This window comes from Python bivittatus, unplaced genomic scaffold, assembly GCF_059951505.1.
Source record: "Python bivittatus isolate LINGU-HERP-01145 unplaced genomic scaffold, Pbiv_v1 ctg000700_np1212, whole genome shotgun sequence".
Classification (NCBI taxonomy): Eukaryota; Metazoa; Chordata; class Lepidosauria; order Squamata; family Pythonidae; genus Python; species Python bivittatus.
This window is the reverse complement of record NW_028277098.1, coordinates 70,510,340-70,527,500: the sequence shown is the minus strand read 5'-3', so window position 1 is coordinate 70,527,500 and position 17,161 is coordinate 70,510,340. Positions and strand designations below refer to the sequence as shown.

Below are 17,161 nucleotides of genomic sequence, written 5' to 3'. Positions count from 1 at the left end.
GATCTGCCAAAGGGCACATTGGCAATGAAGAAGCATCTCAACTCCTTTTAAAGAAATATTTAACTCTCAGGAAATATCCACAAAGCTCTCTACTATGATGTAAACCGAGGAGTTTTTACTCCATTCTTTGTTTGCCATTGTAAACAATGTTTGCTTTCACTTCAAACACATGGTAAAGTTTTTTTTTATTAAATAAATAGGCCATTAGTCATCAGGAGGATGTGAGTCAAATATCACATATGTTTATATATCAAATATAGCCTGCTTCATATTTACTAAATTAGAGCTGCTGAGTTTACTGCACAGAAGTGTGGTTCATGCCCCTTGCAACAATTTATTGGCAAGAAAACATTTCCAGCCAAGAAGAGTCACCTGAGAAATTGTATTGTTAGAGGTTTGGACCCTGATTAGGGTTATTTGAAAAGACCGGACCACTTCAAAAATAAAATACTCAGTTTAGGCTCAAATCCTAAACTTGATTTAAAACCCCAAACCGCCATGCTTCCCCATTAGTTGTAATGAGGAACTACCAAATGGCAACGGCTTTTTTCCCATTTGATAGAATGCGTTGATTTAAACAATTTTAATCTACTGTCCATTAAAAGTAATTTGAAATTAAGCTACATTTTCAGAAATTGTATTTCTAATGGGAGAGGGATTCATGTCAAATAGGTGTTGTTGTTTTTTTCCTTTAAAGAGAAATGCCAATGTCATTTTTTTTTCCTGGCAAAAGTGGAAATAATTTTCAGGCATAGTCCTGAAATCCTGCCAAGTTTCATATGATTAGGTTCAAGGGTTTGATACTGCTATTCAACAACAACCAAACCAAATATTGGTGTTCTGGCTAATGAAAAATGTTGCCAGGTCAGTGGCCGAACTGAAATGGCAAAAAAGCAGCTTTTGTGTGATAAAGAGTTTTTATTTAATAAATTAATGTTCAGTGGCATACCACTACGTTCTTCATTTTCATCATTTTCAACTCACCAGACACTTTTGTATCAGTGCGTGGAGAGGATTTAATGAGGTGGCCCTTGAGCCAATAAATTAGCTTCATGCGGCACATGGGACAATTTGAGACCCCTATCCTGTGCCTGATCTAGGCTATATTTAAGCCTGTAACGTGGCAGAGGTACCACCAGTCAAGACCACTGAACTGGATTACTTTTCATGAAACATAACCTACTCTAGTAGGCTGAGAGAAACAGAACACTGGGGCAATTTTACATTCAGCTCCAAGAAAAAGGACAAGCATTCAAGGCACTACACTAGAGGTGAAGAAACCCAGAACCAATTGAATTCCCTTTTCATCACCTAGGATCCATTGATAACTACCAGAAGCTCCTGTAGAGGACAGCACAGCATTCTATAGAGGCCTAGCAGATTTGAATTCTTCCTGAATCTTAGCAAGGTTATTTTAAAAGGGACAGCTTGTGACTATCAGTATTGTTTTTCACAGTTTTACGTGAAAATAAAAACTGGCACGCACATGTTTATAAAACAGTCCTTAAAATATGAGAAGTGAAATAGCTTTACTTCACTACATTGCATGTAGCTTAATGCTAATGAAGGACCAGCACGGTTTAGGAACACTCCATTAGTGTTAACATGGGGCATAAGGCCACCCACAGGTCACCGCAGCTGGGTAGGAAGCCCTGCTCTGCTCAGCTTGGCACACTATCCATGCCCCACCACTGGGGTTAGCAATCTATGATTTAGGATTAACATCTTCTCTGAATCTAGCCCTTTATGGTTTCTTCAATAAACCATGGTTAAGCAAACCATGACTTAACAGGAGTTATTCCCATACAAGTATGCCTAAGTTTGTAGCCCTAGAAAAGGGTTGGTGCCCCTAAATTATTCCACACATTCCCTGGGAATAAATCCACAGAGCATGTTGAGGACTTATTTATAAGAAAACATACATAGTTAGTCTCCTCCATTTGTTATTAACTTTGTTTTCTGCCTTCTGAACTCTGTAATCCAGAGATTTTTCTCCCTTTATTTTCCACTGTTTTTCCCATCAACATTACGAAGCTTGCTGGATTATCAAAAGCCATGCAATTACTAAACTAGAAAAGTTTTAAAAAACATTTGTCATATTTCTTTAAAAGGTTCCTTTTTTCCCCCTTTTCTCAAAGCATGAGGCCAGTCCATGCTGCATAGTTTGATTCTATGCACGTTTAGCAGGAAGTCCCGTTAGACGCAGCTCAAGCGCATTCCCCTGCTGCGGTCCCAGGAATAAGATTCACTGGGCACAGCGGGGACCTCCTAACAGGCAAACATATGCACGGCTCCATTACAGGGTTTATCTGCTGCCGGTGCAAATTTAAACATAGCTCAACCGCCCTCTCAAGTCAAGGGGACTCACTCCGCGGCCTTCCCTAACGTGGTGCCCTCCAGCTGCGTGGGACTTCAGCCACCTTCATCCGCAGCCACCACGGGCAACAAGCATACTGTTTGGGAATGATGGGAACTGAGGTCCAATTTATCCCGAGCCGCCAGATTAGGAGGAACTGACATCGCTCCCTTGGCGCCCTGGCTCAGAGGGCCAGAATCCTCCGCTGCGCCGCCCGGAGTTCCTACCCGGCGCCGTGCACGATTATGCACCGTCTTTGTCCAGCCTCCCAGAGCTTAGAGACGACAGCAGCCGCCCTCCGCACGGACTCCGTTTTCAGCGTCTCCAACTGGTTTTTCTGCGTCAATGCGCTGCCTCCTAGTTTCAGGATGCAGTCTACGGCAGCCATGGCGCCGGCTTTCCCGCCCGAGCTTCACCCGCCCTCCCTGCTGACAGCACATCCGGCCAATGTCTCGTTAACGCTTTACCTCTAGCACAACCACCTGGCGGCTGCAGCGCGGGGGACGGGGTGAAATTGGGGAGAATTTCAAAAACGAGTACTGAGTGCAGCATCGAACAACTTCTTAGTCGCTTTTGGGGGACAGTTTGCGGGGTTTTTTTTGTTTTTAACTTTTCCTCCCTAATATTGCTTTAATAGAACGCTGCTCTTTCTACCTTTCTTTTCATAAAATCTTGCAGACAGCTGAAGACAAGTTGATTCCGGGTGTAATAGAAATGCACTCTGCAGATGTTCAAAGACACGACTGTATTTTGTCAGGTTCGTTTCCAGAACTGGAACCAGGTTTATGCATTTAGATAATCAATCCACAAGGAAACAAAATGACCCTAAATACGGAACGCAATGCATTTGCGAATATTAATCTCGTGTTGCCTTTTCCCCCCCATAAATTACTCATTCCACCAAAATCTAGAATATAAATCGGGTGGGATCAGAAAACTCACGAACATTGATTGATTATGTGCCTTCAAATCGGTGTCGACCCTTAGCGACCGCATACTGCAGGCAGAAAGGATTGCTTAAAGCAGAATATTTCATAAGGTCTTACTCATGCTGAAACAGTGCAGTGGAAAAATATTCTGCACATGTTCAGTGATGCTCTAGACAGAGCGGCCCTATTAATGGTAAAAAATAGGCTCTGCTCGGCCTTCCTCCTTCTGCTGTTGCGATGGTCTCAAATGCAGCAAGGCAAGGATGCATTTAAAACTACCCCAAATTCCAAGCAGGTCTTCACAAGCAACGAGAAACTAGCGTTGAAGTTACAGATTAAATCGTTTGGGCAAACGTACTGCACTCTTGACGCAGTCCAACTCCAACTTTGGCAGCTTTCAGAGGGGTGGACTCCAACTCCCAGAATTCCCCAGCCAGCCATGCTGGCTGGGGAATTCTGGGAGTTGGAGTCCACCCCTCTGAAAGCAGCCAAGGTTGAGAAACACTGCGCTATAGGATAAATCAGCAAAACGACATCGCGTCTTAATCCCGCATCCTGACATCATGGCAGGAACAGCCGCGCAGCCGTTTCGTCTCGCCTACTTTAAATGTTTGGACGTCCGACCTGGATTTCAAAGAGGGCAGCCTTTCGACTGGATTTTTTTTTTCCCCTGTCAAAAACGTTTCGGAAATTATGAATAGCCCCTTAGTGCCAATCGCGAAAGAGAACTAGTTGGTTTATAGCAACGTCTGCTATGGTGATGTCAGCAGAAAATAACAGCGAAGAGCGGATTCGACTGTTTCCAGGAGCCGGCGCTGCTGGGTGAGTGTCTTGTTCCATCATCGCCAGTAAGATAAATCCCAGTGTTGGGAGAAAATGGGGAGCGGTTTCCTTAGCAGCCTTTTGTGCTGGCGGTAGCTCAACGTGGAAGAATCCGATCTCTGCGAGCATGTTTCTCTGGTGGCGAAGGTCCTGAAAATGGTATGGTTTGAAAATGGAATTTAAATTGCCAGGCAGAAGGTGATGGGCAGGTAAGCAGCTATGAATTGCTGCCGTTCCTTCAGGAGTCATACCAAAAGGCACCCTTATTTAATTCGGGGTGTGTTTCATCATGAGCGGTCTACCGTCTCTTCACATTTTCATTTACACGAGAATCCAAACTCTACGTCATGGACAACAATTACTTCCGTTGCAGGTGTATTGCATGGCCGCTTTTATGGGAAGATGGAGAGGAGCCTCCAAGATTGATTTCAACTGGAGTTGGCATTGAAAGTTGGATAGCCTGGGAAAGCTGGCCATTGCACAAGATTTTGGGGGCTTCATGCCCCTTTCCCCTCCGGTTATGTTTTTTATTTTTATTTTTCCTTTGGCAGAGGGAAAATACCTCCTCTTCATCTTCCTTTCCTTTAAATTTGGAGCACCCTGCACCAAAAAGAGGAAAAATGGTGTAAACTTTTAATAGGTTTAATTAAATTAATGTTGAAAAAAATGCTTTAGTTGTCTGCGAATCAGAGAATCAGGGAGGAATACATGTTGGTCTTTCTTTACAGTACATGCTTTTGGATGAGGCGAGAGAGTAGAAATCATAGAAGTGGGGAGAGAGATGGGGTTGGGGGGAGATCTGTTCATGATTACTGCAGTCCCGCTTCATGGTCACCCAGTTTCTTTCAAGGCATCTCCATGGAATGATTGGAGTAGGTCATCAGACGCATCCCTGCTTAATGGAAGCTTGACCTGAAATATTACATTCAAGCTATGGCTGGAGATGGTGTCATTTCCAAATCAGCAACTGCATGTGAGATTCAGCAAAGCTTTTCCAGCTCATGTTGTGTGGTTGTTACCGCATTCCAATTTCTACTTACTTACTTACTTATTTATTTATAAATTGAATAAATAAATAAATAAATAAATAAATAAATAAATAAATATTGGAATGCAGTTAATACTATCCTCTTAAACTAAAGCTTTATGGAATAATATAAGTGTCTTCTTCCTGACTTTTGCCCATATAATTAGTATCCACTTCTCTATCCTGTTCAAAGGCAAAAAGAGTGACTGGTGGCAAAAGCGTAGAATTTGTCTACAACTTCTTAAACTGAATGTGACTTTCTCTGGGATCACGTGGCAGCTGTGGAGGGCAGTTGTGCGATCCTTGGAAAAGGTGTGTCTGCTTTAAGGACTTGCAGACAAGTGCTATTTTAATGCCCTTGAGGCTTCAAAGCATGTTTTTTCCTCTGAGTCTGAAGTGCTGCATAGCCCTTTCAGGCAGTATCATGAGAGAGACTAAGATTGGGAGGGTGAAGCTCTAATTGTGTCCCCACTTAAACCTTGGCAAGGCTCAATCATACCCTGACAACACCATGTTTTTGTCTTGTTCCCATGACACTACCTTCACCTCATTCCCACCCAATGAGAAACACAGGCTTAAGGCTGGACTGGTATAAATAAGCATTTTCACCTTTATTCAAAGGGCACCCTCAAGATGTCTAAAATCTAATACACTTAGCCACCCATTAGCTTGGAAGTTATGTCAGGTGGCCTGTTGTGTGTATAACTGAGGTATGTCTTGGGACAATTGGGTGGTAGGAGCATTCCCTCCCCTCTAGTAGAGGAAATAGGGCCTATATTGGAAAAGACCCTGATGCTGGGAAAGATTGAAGGCAAAAGGAGAAGGGGATGGCAGAGGATGAGATGGTTAGATAGCATCACTGAAGCAATGAGCATGAAACTGAGCAAACTCAGGGAGGCAGTGAAGGACAGGAAGGCCTGGTGCGATATGGTTCATGGGGTCACGAAGAGTCGGACACGACTTAACGACTGAACAACAACAACTGCATTTGTCATTTCATTTATTTATTTATCCAATTTATATGGCCACCCATCTCAACAAGTGTCTCTGGGCAGAGAACAGAATTAAAATAAAATAAAAACAATTACATCCATTACAAAAATTAAAATACAAAGCAGCTGAGAAACATCACACCCAAATCACTAATACAGCCAAAAGTGAACCATTTTCAGTCACTCCTTTCTTCTTTTCTTGAGATGTCTTAAGAGACTTCATTACCCAATAACTAATCAGTATTAGTTTTTCCTCCCTATAGGACCTAATAAGTTGAACAACACAACTTGTAGGGCTATGTCTGCCTTGTATCTTCCCATATCTTTCTTTGTTGCACATTGTTTTAAGTTGGGAGTAGCCCAAGAGAGAGATGGAAGGAGGAGCTGAGAAACCAGCTAGAGTTGCCAGAGAGAATCCATCCTGAAGTCAGACCTACCTCATTCATGCTATAGCACCCCAACTGGTGGATGCTTTCCCTGCTGGCTGGGCCACGTTAGAAGGGGATGGCAGCAAAGCCAAAGGAGACAATTACTTTGCCTATAACAACTGACACATTCACATATCAAGACAACCCTATTCAAGAATGACTTAGTCTTTTTATGTTTTATGCTTTTATGTTTTAGGTTTGTATATATACATATAGTTTGTTTTTTTAACTAAATTAACATGGATATTTATATTTTTAACTGTTCTTGAGGTTAGATTTTAATTGTGAGCCGCCCAAAGTCACCCTCTGGGGGAGATGGGCAGCATATAAATTTAATTAATTAATTAATTAATTAATAAAGATTGGCAACGGGGACAGCAAGATTTATGCTGGCAGTTTTTATGCCAGCTCAAGGATGGCTAGATAGCATTTCAACTCAGTATTGGGGAAAGACCCTCAGTCAAATATTATTGGGTCCTTTGGGAATGTTACTGAAGTGATCTCAGCCAATGGCTGGAATAATCATAAGTTTATGTATCTTACTTTTGTGTTTTTTAAAAAAATATTTTAATCAATTTATATGGCTGCCCATCTCAAATATATTACTCTGGGCGGCTAACAATATTAAAAAGTAAATAAAAATAAATACATATACACAAAAATTAAGACACAGAGCAGCTAGGAAAAAAATCACGAAACAACCAATCTTGATAATTCCTGCATTAGTTTCTATGAAATTTGATATGCTTCATCTCTTCATTGTGTTGCAGTTTTCCTGTGCATTTCATTTCATTCCCATTCTGATAAAACAGAAACAAAAACCAATATGGCATGGGGCCTCTCCCCTATAACTTCAACCCGTCCCACCTGGTCACACAGAAAAGGCATGCTTCGGACCCCCTCAGTAAAAGAACTCCATCTAGCGGGGTCCAGAAGGCGGGCCTTCTCTGCGGTAGCCCCTGCTCTTTGGAACATTCTGCCCCTGGAAGTGCGATTGGCCCCCTCACTCCTGGCCTTCCGAAGGACCTTGAAGACCTGGTTCTGCCACTTGGCCTGGGGTAGGGAGGGAATATCTCAAGCAGGGAGATGGCTAGCCCCATAGTGGCCAGCTGTCCCCGGGCCGATTTTCCATCTTCTTGGATTTTCCTTTTGTAGTATTGTTTTAATTCTATATATATTTATAGTTTTAATGTCTTTATAAGCCTCCCAGAGTCCCCTACTGTGGGGGAGATGGGCGGGGGAGAAATCCAATAAATAAATAAATAAATAAGTGCCATTAGTCATTTATGTTTCTGCCATATTGGATAAGAGGGCAGAACTTTGGTTTTCCGATACAGCAAAATTGGGAACAAATCAGGGCAGAGCACTCCCTGGACTGACAAGATGGACTGGGCTGCTCCTGATGTCAAAATGGCTTGGATAGACTTCATCGAGCCCTAGAAAGAACATAGCTGGGGGCTTCTGAATTGAGGGCAGTCTGTGCAAGAAGTATTTCCTCTGGCAGTGAGTCTGATACCTGGAAGATTGTTCTGGTGAGCAAAAAAGGATTTATAGACACTGCATAAGAAGTGGGGTGGATTGTGTACTGCCTTTATACTAGGCAACATTATTCAAGGGCTATTGTGGCTGTGCACAATGGAGGGAAATACACAGGGTGCTGACTTCATCATTCTATCTTATAAAGAAGTCTATGCCAGACACTGCTTAGGAAGGGGAATCACTTAGGAACATTTACATTTACACAAAATCTTATCCAAATACTATAGAACCAGTAGAAAAGTGTATGTAGCTCAGGTTTGAACTATGGAGTCCTTGGGACAGAGAAGATAGGTGGTTTGAGAGAGGAGTGAAGGAATCCGTTTATGCCAGAGTGGAAAATCCTTCCCTCAGTAATGGTGGAGGCCTCAGACACAACTTGTCTCCCGTTTTTCATGCTGCTCTTTCACCAGTCCCCTGGAAGATTAAGACCACTCCACAAGTTCACCAGGGAGACAGCACTTAATGACCCACTTGGGGATGAGTGGGCATGTATACATTACATATACTTCAGAAGTTTCATCCAACTCAGTATGATTCCTTTGAGTCCATCCAAGATTCAGAGCTTCTTAAGCATCCAGGAATATCTTGGACATATCTTACATAAATACAATCTGCCCCAGCAGACTTTCTTAGTTCCCAAGAGAGTTTCCTTATACATCTATTGATGTTTGCTCTGGACCCTCAGAGCATAAACTGCAAGCAATTTGAGATGCCACAAAACCTGTTGTTTTTAAAACATGCAGGGAAACCATCTAAAACCCAAAGAGCATTGAGAAGGAGCAGAGCAGTCCCAATAAAGTGTGTAAACAAGACAAAGCTATGTGAACAGAATTGTACATTATGGAGAACACCCTTGATGTGGTCTAGTAGTTGAAGTATTCAATTCACATTCCTTGTAGATGACACAAGAGTGTTGTGATCTCTTTTAAATGACTGGACTGGCTTTTCTCTGTCCAGCTGTTTGATTGTTTGCTGCCGAAAAGCCTGACACTTTCCAAAATGTATAATATGTAAATGCGGAGAGCACCTAAGATAGATATGGTAGATTTCATATATAAGATCAAATATCTTGCTAAGAATGCTTTTGCTTTTCAATGTTTCAGTGAAATGGAACTTGGAAGAGATTTGTTTTTACACTGGAAATTTTTGAAAAACATTTCAAAAGTAAAAGATGATCTAATTTAACTTATTAATTGCTCTTTTTGTTTCTATTTGCATTTTGATAGATAGCTGCAGGGATCTCAGCCTTGCTTTTTAATTAAGGCTGACCACTAATTAACTTAGACTCTATCTTTAAGCTTCTTTGAAAAGTGAATATTTTTTTCCTACAGTTGTAATTTGCATTACTGTGCAGTTCATACTGCTATTAAAGTCATAAGATAAAGATGCATTTTAACCAGTGTAGCTGAAAAGTTTCATTCTTTTGTGAACATGGGAAATAAGTTAAACTGTGGCCTCCAGATTAACTGAAAGGGTCTGAAATTTGAAATAGTGAAATTATGATTCAAATGAATTCATCTTCACTATATCTTGATACTTTTTTTTTTTACTGTTATTAGATTATTTGCTGCTGTTATTATGACCTGAAACTGAATATCCATCTTCTGCAGACCAACCAAAAATCTAATCCAACTGCAGAAAAGCACAGGGTGTAGCATTTGGTAGGATGATAATTTGTAATGAGCTATATTTAACATCTATTGCAACATTAGTTATATTCAAATTGTCTCCCCTGCCAAAGCAATGGGAAAAGGCTGATTTTCTCTTCTCCTCCACACCCGTTGCAAGTCCTTGTCCACCCTCCAAATCTGCTCTGAAGGATTGGCTTTTGATATATGTTTTTAATGCTTCATGTTTTCAGGCCCTAAAAGGAGGGGGTATCTTCAAGATTACGCATATGCTGAGAAAACCAGCTAGTCACATTTTAGCAGAGGAGTTGTGATGTGTATAATGCTACAAAGAACTGGCTGATTTCTGTTCTTTTTCCCCCTCCAGGTAATGTTCATTCACACATCTGAGAAATCATGAAATTGGTGTCACTTGCAGCCATTTTCTGGTGTTTCTTAATAACATCATCTGAAGCCAAGAAGGTGAGGGAGGAATACAGAGAGAAAATCTGTTCATGTTTATATTTAATGTTTGTTTTTGGATTAATGTGATAGTCACACCTACCTATTTCAGCATAGCATTAAATGAAACCAGGCCAATATTGCTAGGTTCAAGCATTTCACTAAATCATGGTTTATTTTTATTATAATTTGTTGATGCTACTGTTGTGCAATTCAGCTATAACATACATACATAAATACCCATTATGCTATTCCTTTTTTTTTTTTTTTTGGTCAACAGTGTTATACAGAATAGAAAAAAAGTAAGAAATAGTAAACCAAAGAAATCAAAGGCATAAGGGAAAAGATGGAAAAAGAGAAGACATAGCTAAAATTAGCTTATACTTCTTCATACATTCCTATTCTTGCATACCATCCCTTCTTCCACCCTGTCCATATACTGTACCACTTCATGCACCCCTTTTAGTTCCTTAAACTTCTCACCTCTTTCTTTTTGAGGATCTCATCAAATCCATCCACCACCATTTCCTGATCTTCCCCTTCCTTTCAATCTATTCAATCACCCTTCATATATTGGTTTTGTAATCTGATCATCATTCATTCTCTATACATGATCAAACCACCTCAGCATACTTAAATTGATTTCACACTGGTCACTCTCTTTTGTATTCAGTCCGCATTCATTCAGCAGCCATTCACTTTTTATCCTATTTCTTCTTGTTTTACCTCGCACGTTTCTTCAGTATTCCACTCCCATTGCATTTACCTTACTATTATGTTTCTCTTTACATACCCAATTCTCACTTCCATATAACAAAGTGGGGACAAGCACATTGTTTTATACAGCCATTTTTGCTTGCAACAGACCTCATAGCATCCACTATCTTTGACCAGCATTAACATTTCTGTCCATTTTCTCATATTCAGTAAATGTTCTACAGAGGTACCCAAATTCATCTACTTGCTCTAATTTTTTGCTATCTACATAGCAAAACTTGCAATCTTTCATTCTATTTTCCTTGATAAACACTATTATCTCAGCCCTTCATATGTATATAGTTTTAGATCAATGCTCCTTATTGTATCACATAATCTAACAGCCAACAACATGGTATTATCTGAACACAAAAGTACATGTACATTCATGGCCCCAGTCATCACACCTCTAATGTCACCACAAACTTTCCTTATCCATAAATACATTAATCAACCAAGGGGATATCATACACATATCCTTATCTTATTCCCTGTTCAGTGTTTAACCATGTACTAAGCATTCTATGTATTCTCACGCATGTTTTAATCCCATTATGTACCAGTCTTATTGCACTCAGCAACTAATATTCAGCTTTATATGTTATTGAGGTCAAACGTGAAGCTGCAAGAGCCAAGATGCAGTTCAGGAAGATCTGAAGGATCACAGGTTCTCCAGCATGATATGAAGCGACTGGGGAGAGCACTGTTAGGTCTTTACTTTGCAGTGGGGCAAAACAATTGGTCACACATTGTTTATTCTATTTGTATCCTATTTCTCTTCTGTAGACATTTGAGGACATCCGCTGCAAGTGTGTGTGCCCGCCATATCGGAATATAAGTGGACAAATTTACAAGAAAAATGTATTGCAGAAAGATTGGTGAGACAAATTTCAAATGTGATTCTCAAAGCTCATAGAAAGAATGCAAGATGCGATTGTTCTAAAACACATCATCAGTATAGGAAGACAGTTCAGCAAAATGAACTGAAGTCTCATACTTTCTGTCTGTTCAAATTGGATACTTTCATCATGTACATTTTAGTTATTTGTATACTGATCAAGGGAATTAACTTAGTGATACAATAATGATCTCAAAATTAGGATCTCTCCAACTGCTATCATATTCATGTTTGATATCCTATCCTATCCTATCCTATCCTATCCTATCCTATCCTATCCTATCCTATCCTTTTATTTTATTTTATTTTATTTTATTTTATTTTATTTTTATTTAACTCAGATTGTGAACTAGAGAAATGTTCTAGAAATGGCCAATTTTTTTACATCTGTAGTTACTTTCTGTTGTCTCCCTAATGATATTTGCAAACTTTTGATGGACAAAGTAGTGTTTTAGGCAGAAATCAACAGCTGAACTACAGTGTCCAGTGTCTCTCTTTATTAACCATGTTGGCTGCTGGAAGATGAAATTCTGCAATTCTGGGAATGCTTTGGTGTTGTTATATAAGAAGTATAAGCCATATTTTAAAAAATAGTTATAGAAATATGTTCATAGGAAAAGTGACTCAGTAAAATGTGATATTGGTCTAAAATTAAACAATCCAAATAAGCCAAGGAATACATGAAACCTTTTTTAATGGGTACAGACTCTTTCTCTCCCTTTATTCAAAATATGCAGCAATTAAACCTAGCAGTTTCCAATTAACTCTATTTTCTGTTTCATTTAAACTGGAAAACTAGTTATAACTTGGAGCAAATTAGGCTCTTAAATCAACTTCAGACCATGGAATAAGACCCTAGTTTGATCTGAATCTGGTGATCAGAATTTCCCAGATTTGATCAAATTCAAATATATTTAATTGGGGAATCTTCATGCTGTAATGAATGGAGAAAGGGTTCATGCATATATTGGCTTATTAAGCCAATATCTGATCATCTAAAAACAGTCAATTTTTTTTAAACCATTCAGTTGTGTCTGAATCTTGGAGGCTGCATGTTTTCTTGGCAAGGGTTTTCAGAAGCAATCTGCCATTGCCTCCTTCCCAAGGCTGAGAGAAAGTGACTGGCCCAAGGTCACCCACCTGGCTTTGTCCCTAGGTGGGACTAGAACTCACGGTCTTCCAGTTTCTAGCCTAATGCCTTAACTACACCAAACCGGCTCGGAAAAACAGTCAATATGTCCAGCTAAATGTTACATTAAACTCTGTATCTCTGGAACAGGTGAACTGCCATGTGATAAAACAGATGCCTATTGTTGCTTCTTGTTTCTCACAATTGCAGTAATTGCCTGCATGTGGTGGAACCTATGCCAGTACCAGGACATGATGTTGAGGCATATTGCCTACTGTGTGAGTGCAAGTATGAAGAACGAAGCACTAGCACCATCAAGGTAAAATATCGGACTATCTCTTACACCAGCTTTCTCTGTCTTCTGTCTTCACAGAATTTTGGCTGTTGCCAACTGTCAAGGCAACTGAAAAGAGCTTCTGAAAATATACTCACAACGGAAGTAGCGTTATGAGACTGAGGGAAAAGCGTCTAAGTTGGTAGTTAGGCCTAGTTGGTAGTTCTCACAGAGGTCTTATCCTGTAGTTAAAACTTTGGCTACAGAACACATAAAGCAATCACAGATGTTGCATAAGCGTCAGATTCTCTACAGAGGCAAGTACAGGCACTGGTAGACTCATCTTAAGTTCTTGTCTTTGGCTGCCTTTGAGAATCATATCCTAGATTTCTCATTAACAGATCAAGGAAATAATTGAAGTCATTATTTTAGTTATATTTGCTTTTGGACTGCTTAACTCTGCTGTGAAAGCTGTCATTTTATTCAGCCTTTTCTAATCTGGTGCCTTGGACAACCCAGTATTCTGAGTCTGCATATTCTTCCAGCAGATTGAAAAGGCATCAGATTGGGGAAAGCCAGCCTGGTACCTTTGTCCATACTTTGATCTTATCCTTTCCAGCAATGCTGATTTTTTAGCTGATTTCCCTTTGTGCAATACAGATGTTGAAGCCTTGCTTAAAAATGTTCTTTTATCCAGGATCTTTGATGACATTTTGCTGCTCTGTTCATGCAGATCATCATCATCATTTACCTCTCAGTGATTGGAGCTCTTTTACTCTACATGGTCTTTTTAATGGTAGTTGACCCATTCATCCGTAAACCTGATGCCTATACCCAGCCCCTGCGCAATGAAGAAGAGTCAGAGGTGAGCATGATGCTCTTTAAACAGGTTTTCTTTCATTCAGATTACCTGAATCTGATGCCTTCCATATGTTGGACTATGGTTCCCACAGTCTCTCACTTAGTAGACTGTGGGAATTAAAAGTTAATGCATTTGGAAAGCCTCACATTGTGGAAGGTTGCTCTTGGAAGTGATCACGCTGTTAAGTCTATGTGTTCAGTAGAGGGGTTGGTAGGTAGAAATCTCCATATCTATTCACATAAAGTTTTCTGTATCCATTGTGACAGAAGCCCTCCCATCCACAGAGGACACCTTGTTCAGTGTGCAGCCCTTTCTCTCTATTTACGTCTCCTACCCAATGCACGCACAACTTTCTAGACAGCATAATGCCTGATGAGATTTTAAGATATGCCTCAAAATCTGTTTCTAAGATCAGCACTCAGAACTAACATTTCAAAGCTGGAATAGTGCAAATGGGTTCGGACTGCAGTTTTCAGAATTTTGGAGGTCACTGGGGTAAAGAAGGCTGCTTTAAACAATTAGTGACATAAACGAATCTAGGATTTCATTCTAGATTGTGGATTACATCATTGAAGCTCGGGCACATTAAACATGAGCACATTTTGCTTTGAAGAAAATATTTTCTTAAAATCCTAGAAGGTTGTGCATTAACTGTGTTTTCTCAGACAACACAAATCACACTAAGCCATAATGCAAACCCAAAAGGATTTTATTTAGTATGTCATTCATTCATTCAGATTATATCACTGAAGTCTAGTGACATCCTGTAGTGCTGAAAGCAGTGCCTGAAATAAGGCTGGTTCTTTCAGAGCAGGAGATTCTTCTGAACTACAGCTTATTATGATCAAGGGTGAGGGGAAGCTGGGAATTGTACTTCAGGAATATCTCCTACTTCTGCTTTAAATAATATTGCAACAATGGAATATAAGGTGCTTGTATAGCTTATGGGAAATTTATATTGTCAGGGGAAAAAAAGTTACCAGGACATTTCACCATAATTCTTTTGGATGTGTTTTCATAGAATATAACTAACCATTCTTAAGGGTCTGAAGAATTCCGCAGTACCTTGAGATGTTTCCTGTTGTTAATGATCAGTAATTTCATATTGGTATTCATGGTGTGTATGCACATATACCCTGTACATTCTGCTTTAAGAATTCTTTCATGTATCTCTGTAGCCCGCGGTGGACCATTACTACTGCACATCTGAAATGCTTTTTCTTTTAGATGTTTCTTATTCTGTTACTGCAGGATCCCCGCTCCTTGACAGCTGTACGTCCTTCGGCCAGTGCCAGAGCAAATACGGTGCTGGAGAGAGTGGAAGGAGCCCAGGAAAGGTGGAAGCGTCAGGTGCAGGAGCAGCGGAAGACTGTGTTTGACCGGCACAAGATGCTAAGCTAGAGCTTTTGTTCTAGGCATGAGCTGCAGCTGCTGGTTAGCTAGGCAAAGCTCTGTTAGTCAATACAGACCCCAAGCCTGTAGTTTAAATATCTTGCACCTGCTGTTTCTGACTGGTTTTGCTTGTTGTCCTCCTCCCCCAGTCTGCCCAAGAGAATAAGCTGCATCTGAAGCCAGCTACTGGCTACACATCCCATTGATGAGGATTGCCACTTGCTTTATTTGTTGCTGTCAGGAAAAAAAGTGACTCCAATATAGCTATTTGACTTTAAAAGTTAGAAACAATTGCATCTTACTTTGGGTTCTATAATCTGCCAAGCATCAGTCTGGTTTAGTGATGAAAAATGTGGCATGCTTTTATTTGTTATCGCTTACAAATCTGTGGTTTGGCGTTTAGCTAGAACTGGATGTATTATTAATGAAATGGGAATAGCAACATCCTTTTCATTCCATTGACTGTATGCCAATATTTGATCCTTCACTGTTGCAAAATACTTACAGAGAAGTGGCTTGGATCTATCTACAAAAGATTGGTTTGAAAAGTTGGCACCAAACACAGAAATATAATAAGGGAAATTGGTTTAGCATGAGGGAGCTACTGTACTTGGCTCATAAATTCTTACAGATTCTTCCTTCCAAGGATTTTTTTCAGGATAGTTAACTTTGCACCAAAGAAATATGGAGAGATTATTTAGCACTGCATAGTTAATGCTAAGCCATGGTTAACATATCACAAGAATGACTGGATGAGCTCTGTGCTTCCCTCTCTCCTAAAGAGACCAAACCAAGAGGTTTGTGGATGCTCTTTCACATGCAGATTTTAAAACAGGCAAGTGGTTACACAGAATACAGATTCTTGCATTTTTTGCTTTGGACACAGCGTAATTGCTGGCTAGGTTAGATCTCAGTTTTCACAGTACCTTGAACATGTGGAGCCATTGCTGTTTACACAGTTTCATATGCAAATGAAGAATGCTTTGCACATGTTAACTATTTAAAGTCCTTTCCTTCAAGATTTATTTATCTGCACAGGAAAGAAATTTAGTGGATTATTTTGTGCAAAGAAAATTGTCCTTCTGCATGTGGCAGTCTATTTCAATATGCAGAACTGGATTCCACTATCAAAGGACATTTAGAGAAGTATAGTCTTAGATTTTAATATCGTTTCAAAGAGTGCCAGTTCATATCTAAGTATTTTTACACAAATGATATTGAAATCTGTTGTAGTTATTTTGTTGTAAAAACTAATGCAAAATCTATAGAGGCAGTACCTTTATTAGGCTGGGAGAAGTTTTACAGAGTAGATGTAGACTTTCAAGTGCCTGATGAAGACTTCTTGGAAACTCAAAAACATGCAACTTTTAAAATAAAATTTAAGTTGGCTTAATAGAAAATTTCCTGCATGAATTTTGGATTTTTTTGACTCTGCCAACATGGCTACAGTTACTTACTTATTGCAATTTTACAATGCATCTGACAACAGCTTGTCCAGATGTATGGGACATCACATTGAAATTTGTTTTTATGGTACTATGGCAGCTAGGTCTATGCCACCTATTAAGGGAAAGTAGTATTAACAGTATGTAACTGTGAAATGTAATGTTACAATGGTCTCTCAGATGCAAAAGATACTACCAAGAGATCTTGAAGGATGGACAGTATTTTTTCTGCATGAGAAAATA

The 17,161-nt window shown here is 39.8% G+C and overlaps 2 protein-coding genes across 5 annotated transcripts in view; one reads left to right on the top strand and one right to left on the bottom strand.

Annotated features, from left to right (window-relative positions):
- LOC103049702 (uncharacterized) overlaps window positions 1-2,778 on the bottom strand; it is a 32,619-nt gene extending 29,841 nt beyond the window's left edge. For both annotated transcript variants that reach the window (XM_088154540.1, XM_007421157.4), the window contains exon 1: window positions 2,584-2,778. In XM_088154540.1, the coding sequence (XP_088010666.1) occupies window positions 2,584-2,744 (161 nt within the window). In that variant the 5' untranslated portion in view covers window positions 2,745-2,778. The remainder of the gene's footprint in view (window positions 1-2,583) is intronic.
- Window positions 2,779-3,816: 1,038 nt separating this feature from the next.
- Window positions 3,817-16,873, top strand: TMEM9 (transmembrane protein 9). Of its 3 annotated transcripts, none has more exons than XM_007421156.3 (6): window positions 3,817-4,107; window positions 10,089-10,183; window positions 11,705-11,796; window positions 13,156-13,264; window positions 13,953-14,084; window positions 15,333-16,873. In XM_007421156.3, exons 2-6 carry the CDS (start codon window positions 10,118-10,120, stop codon window positions 15,480-15,482), a joined length of 549 nt encoding a protein of 182 aa, XP_007421218.1. In that variant the 5' UTR covers window positions 3,817-4,107; window positions 10,089-10,117; the 3' UTR covers window positions 15,483-16,873. The 3 variants fall into 3 exon arrangements, with proteins under 3 accessions (XP_007421218.1, XP_025025728.1, XP_025025723.1); XM_025169960.2 differs by lacking the exon at window positions 3,817-4,107 and adding an exon at window positions 4,117-4,266; XM_025169955.2 differs by lacking the exon at window positions 3,817-4,107 and adding an exon at window positions 4,163-4,316.
- The last annotated feature ends 288 nt before the right edge of the window (window positions 16,874-17,161 follow it).

Bases quoted from the DNA above. Each gene is read 5' to 3' on its own strand.
- TMEM9 (XM_007421156.3), top strand. From the start codon at position 10,118: ATGAAATTGGTGTCACTTGCAGCCATTTTCTGGTGTTTCTTAATAACA. The intron at 10,184-11,704 runs GTGAGGGAGGAA...TCTCTTCTGTAG, and splicing joins CATCATCTGAAGCCAAGAAG to ACATTTGAGGACATCCGCTG. The intron at 11,797-13,155 runs GTGAGACAAATT...TCACAATTGCAG, and splicing joins AATGTATTGCAGAAAGATTG to TAATTGCCTGCATGTGGTGG.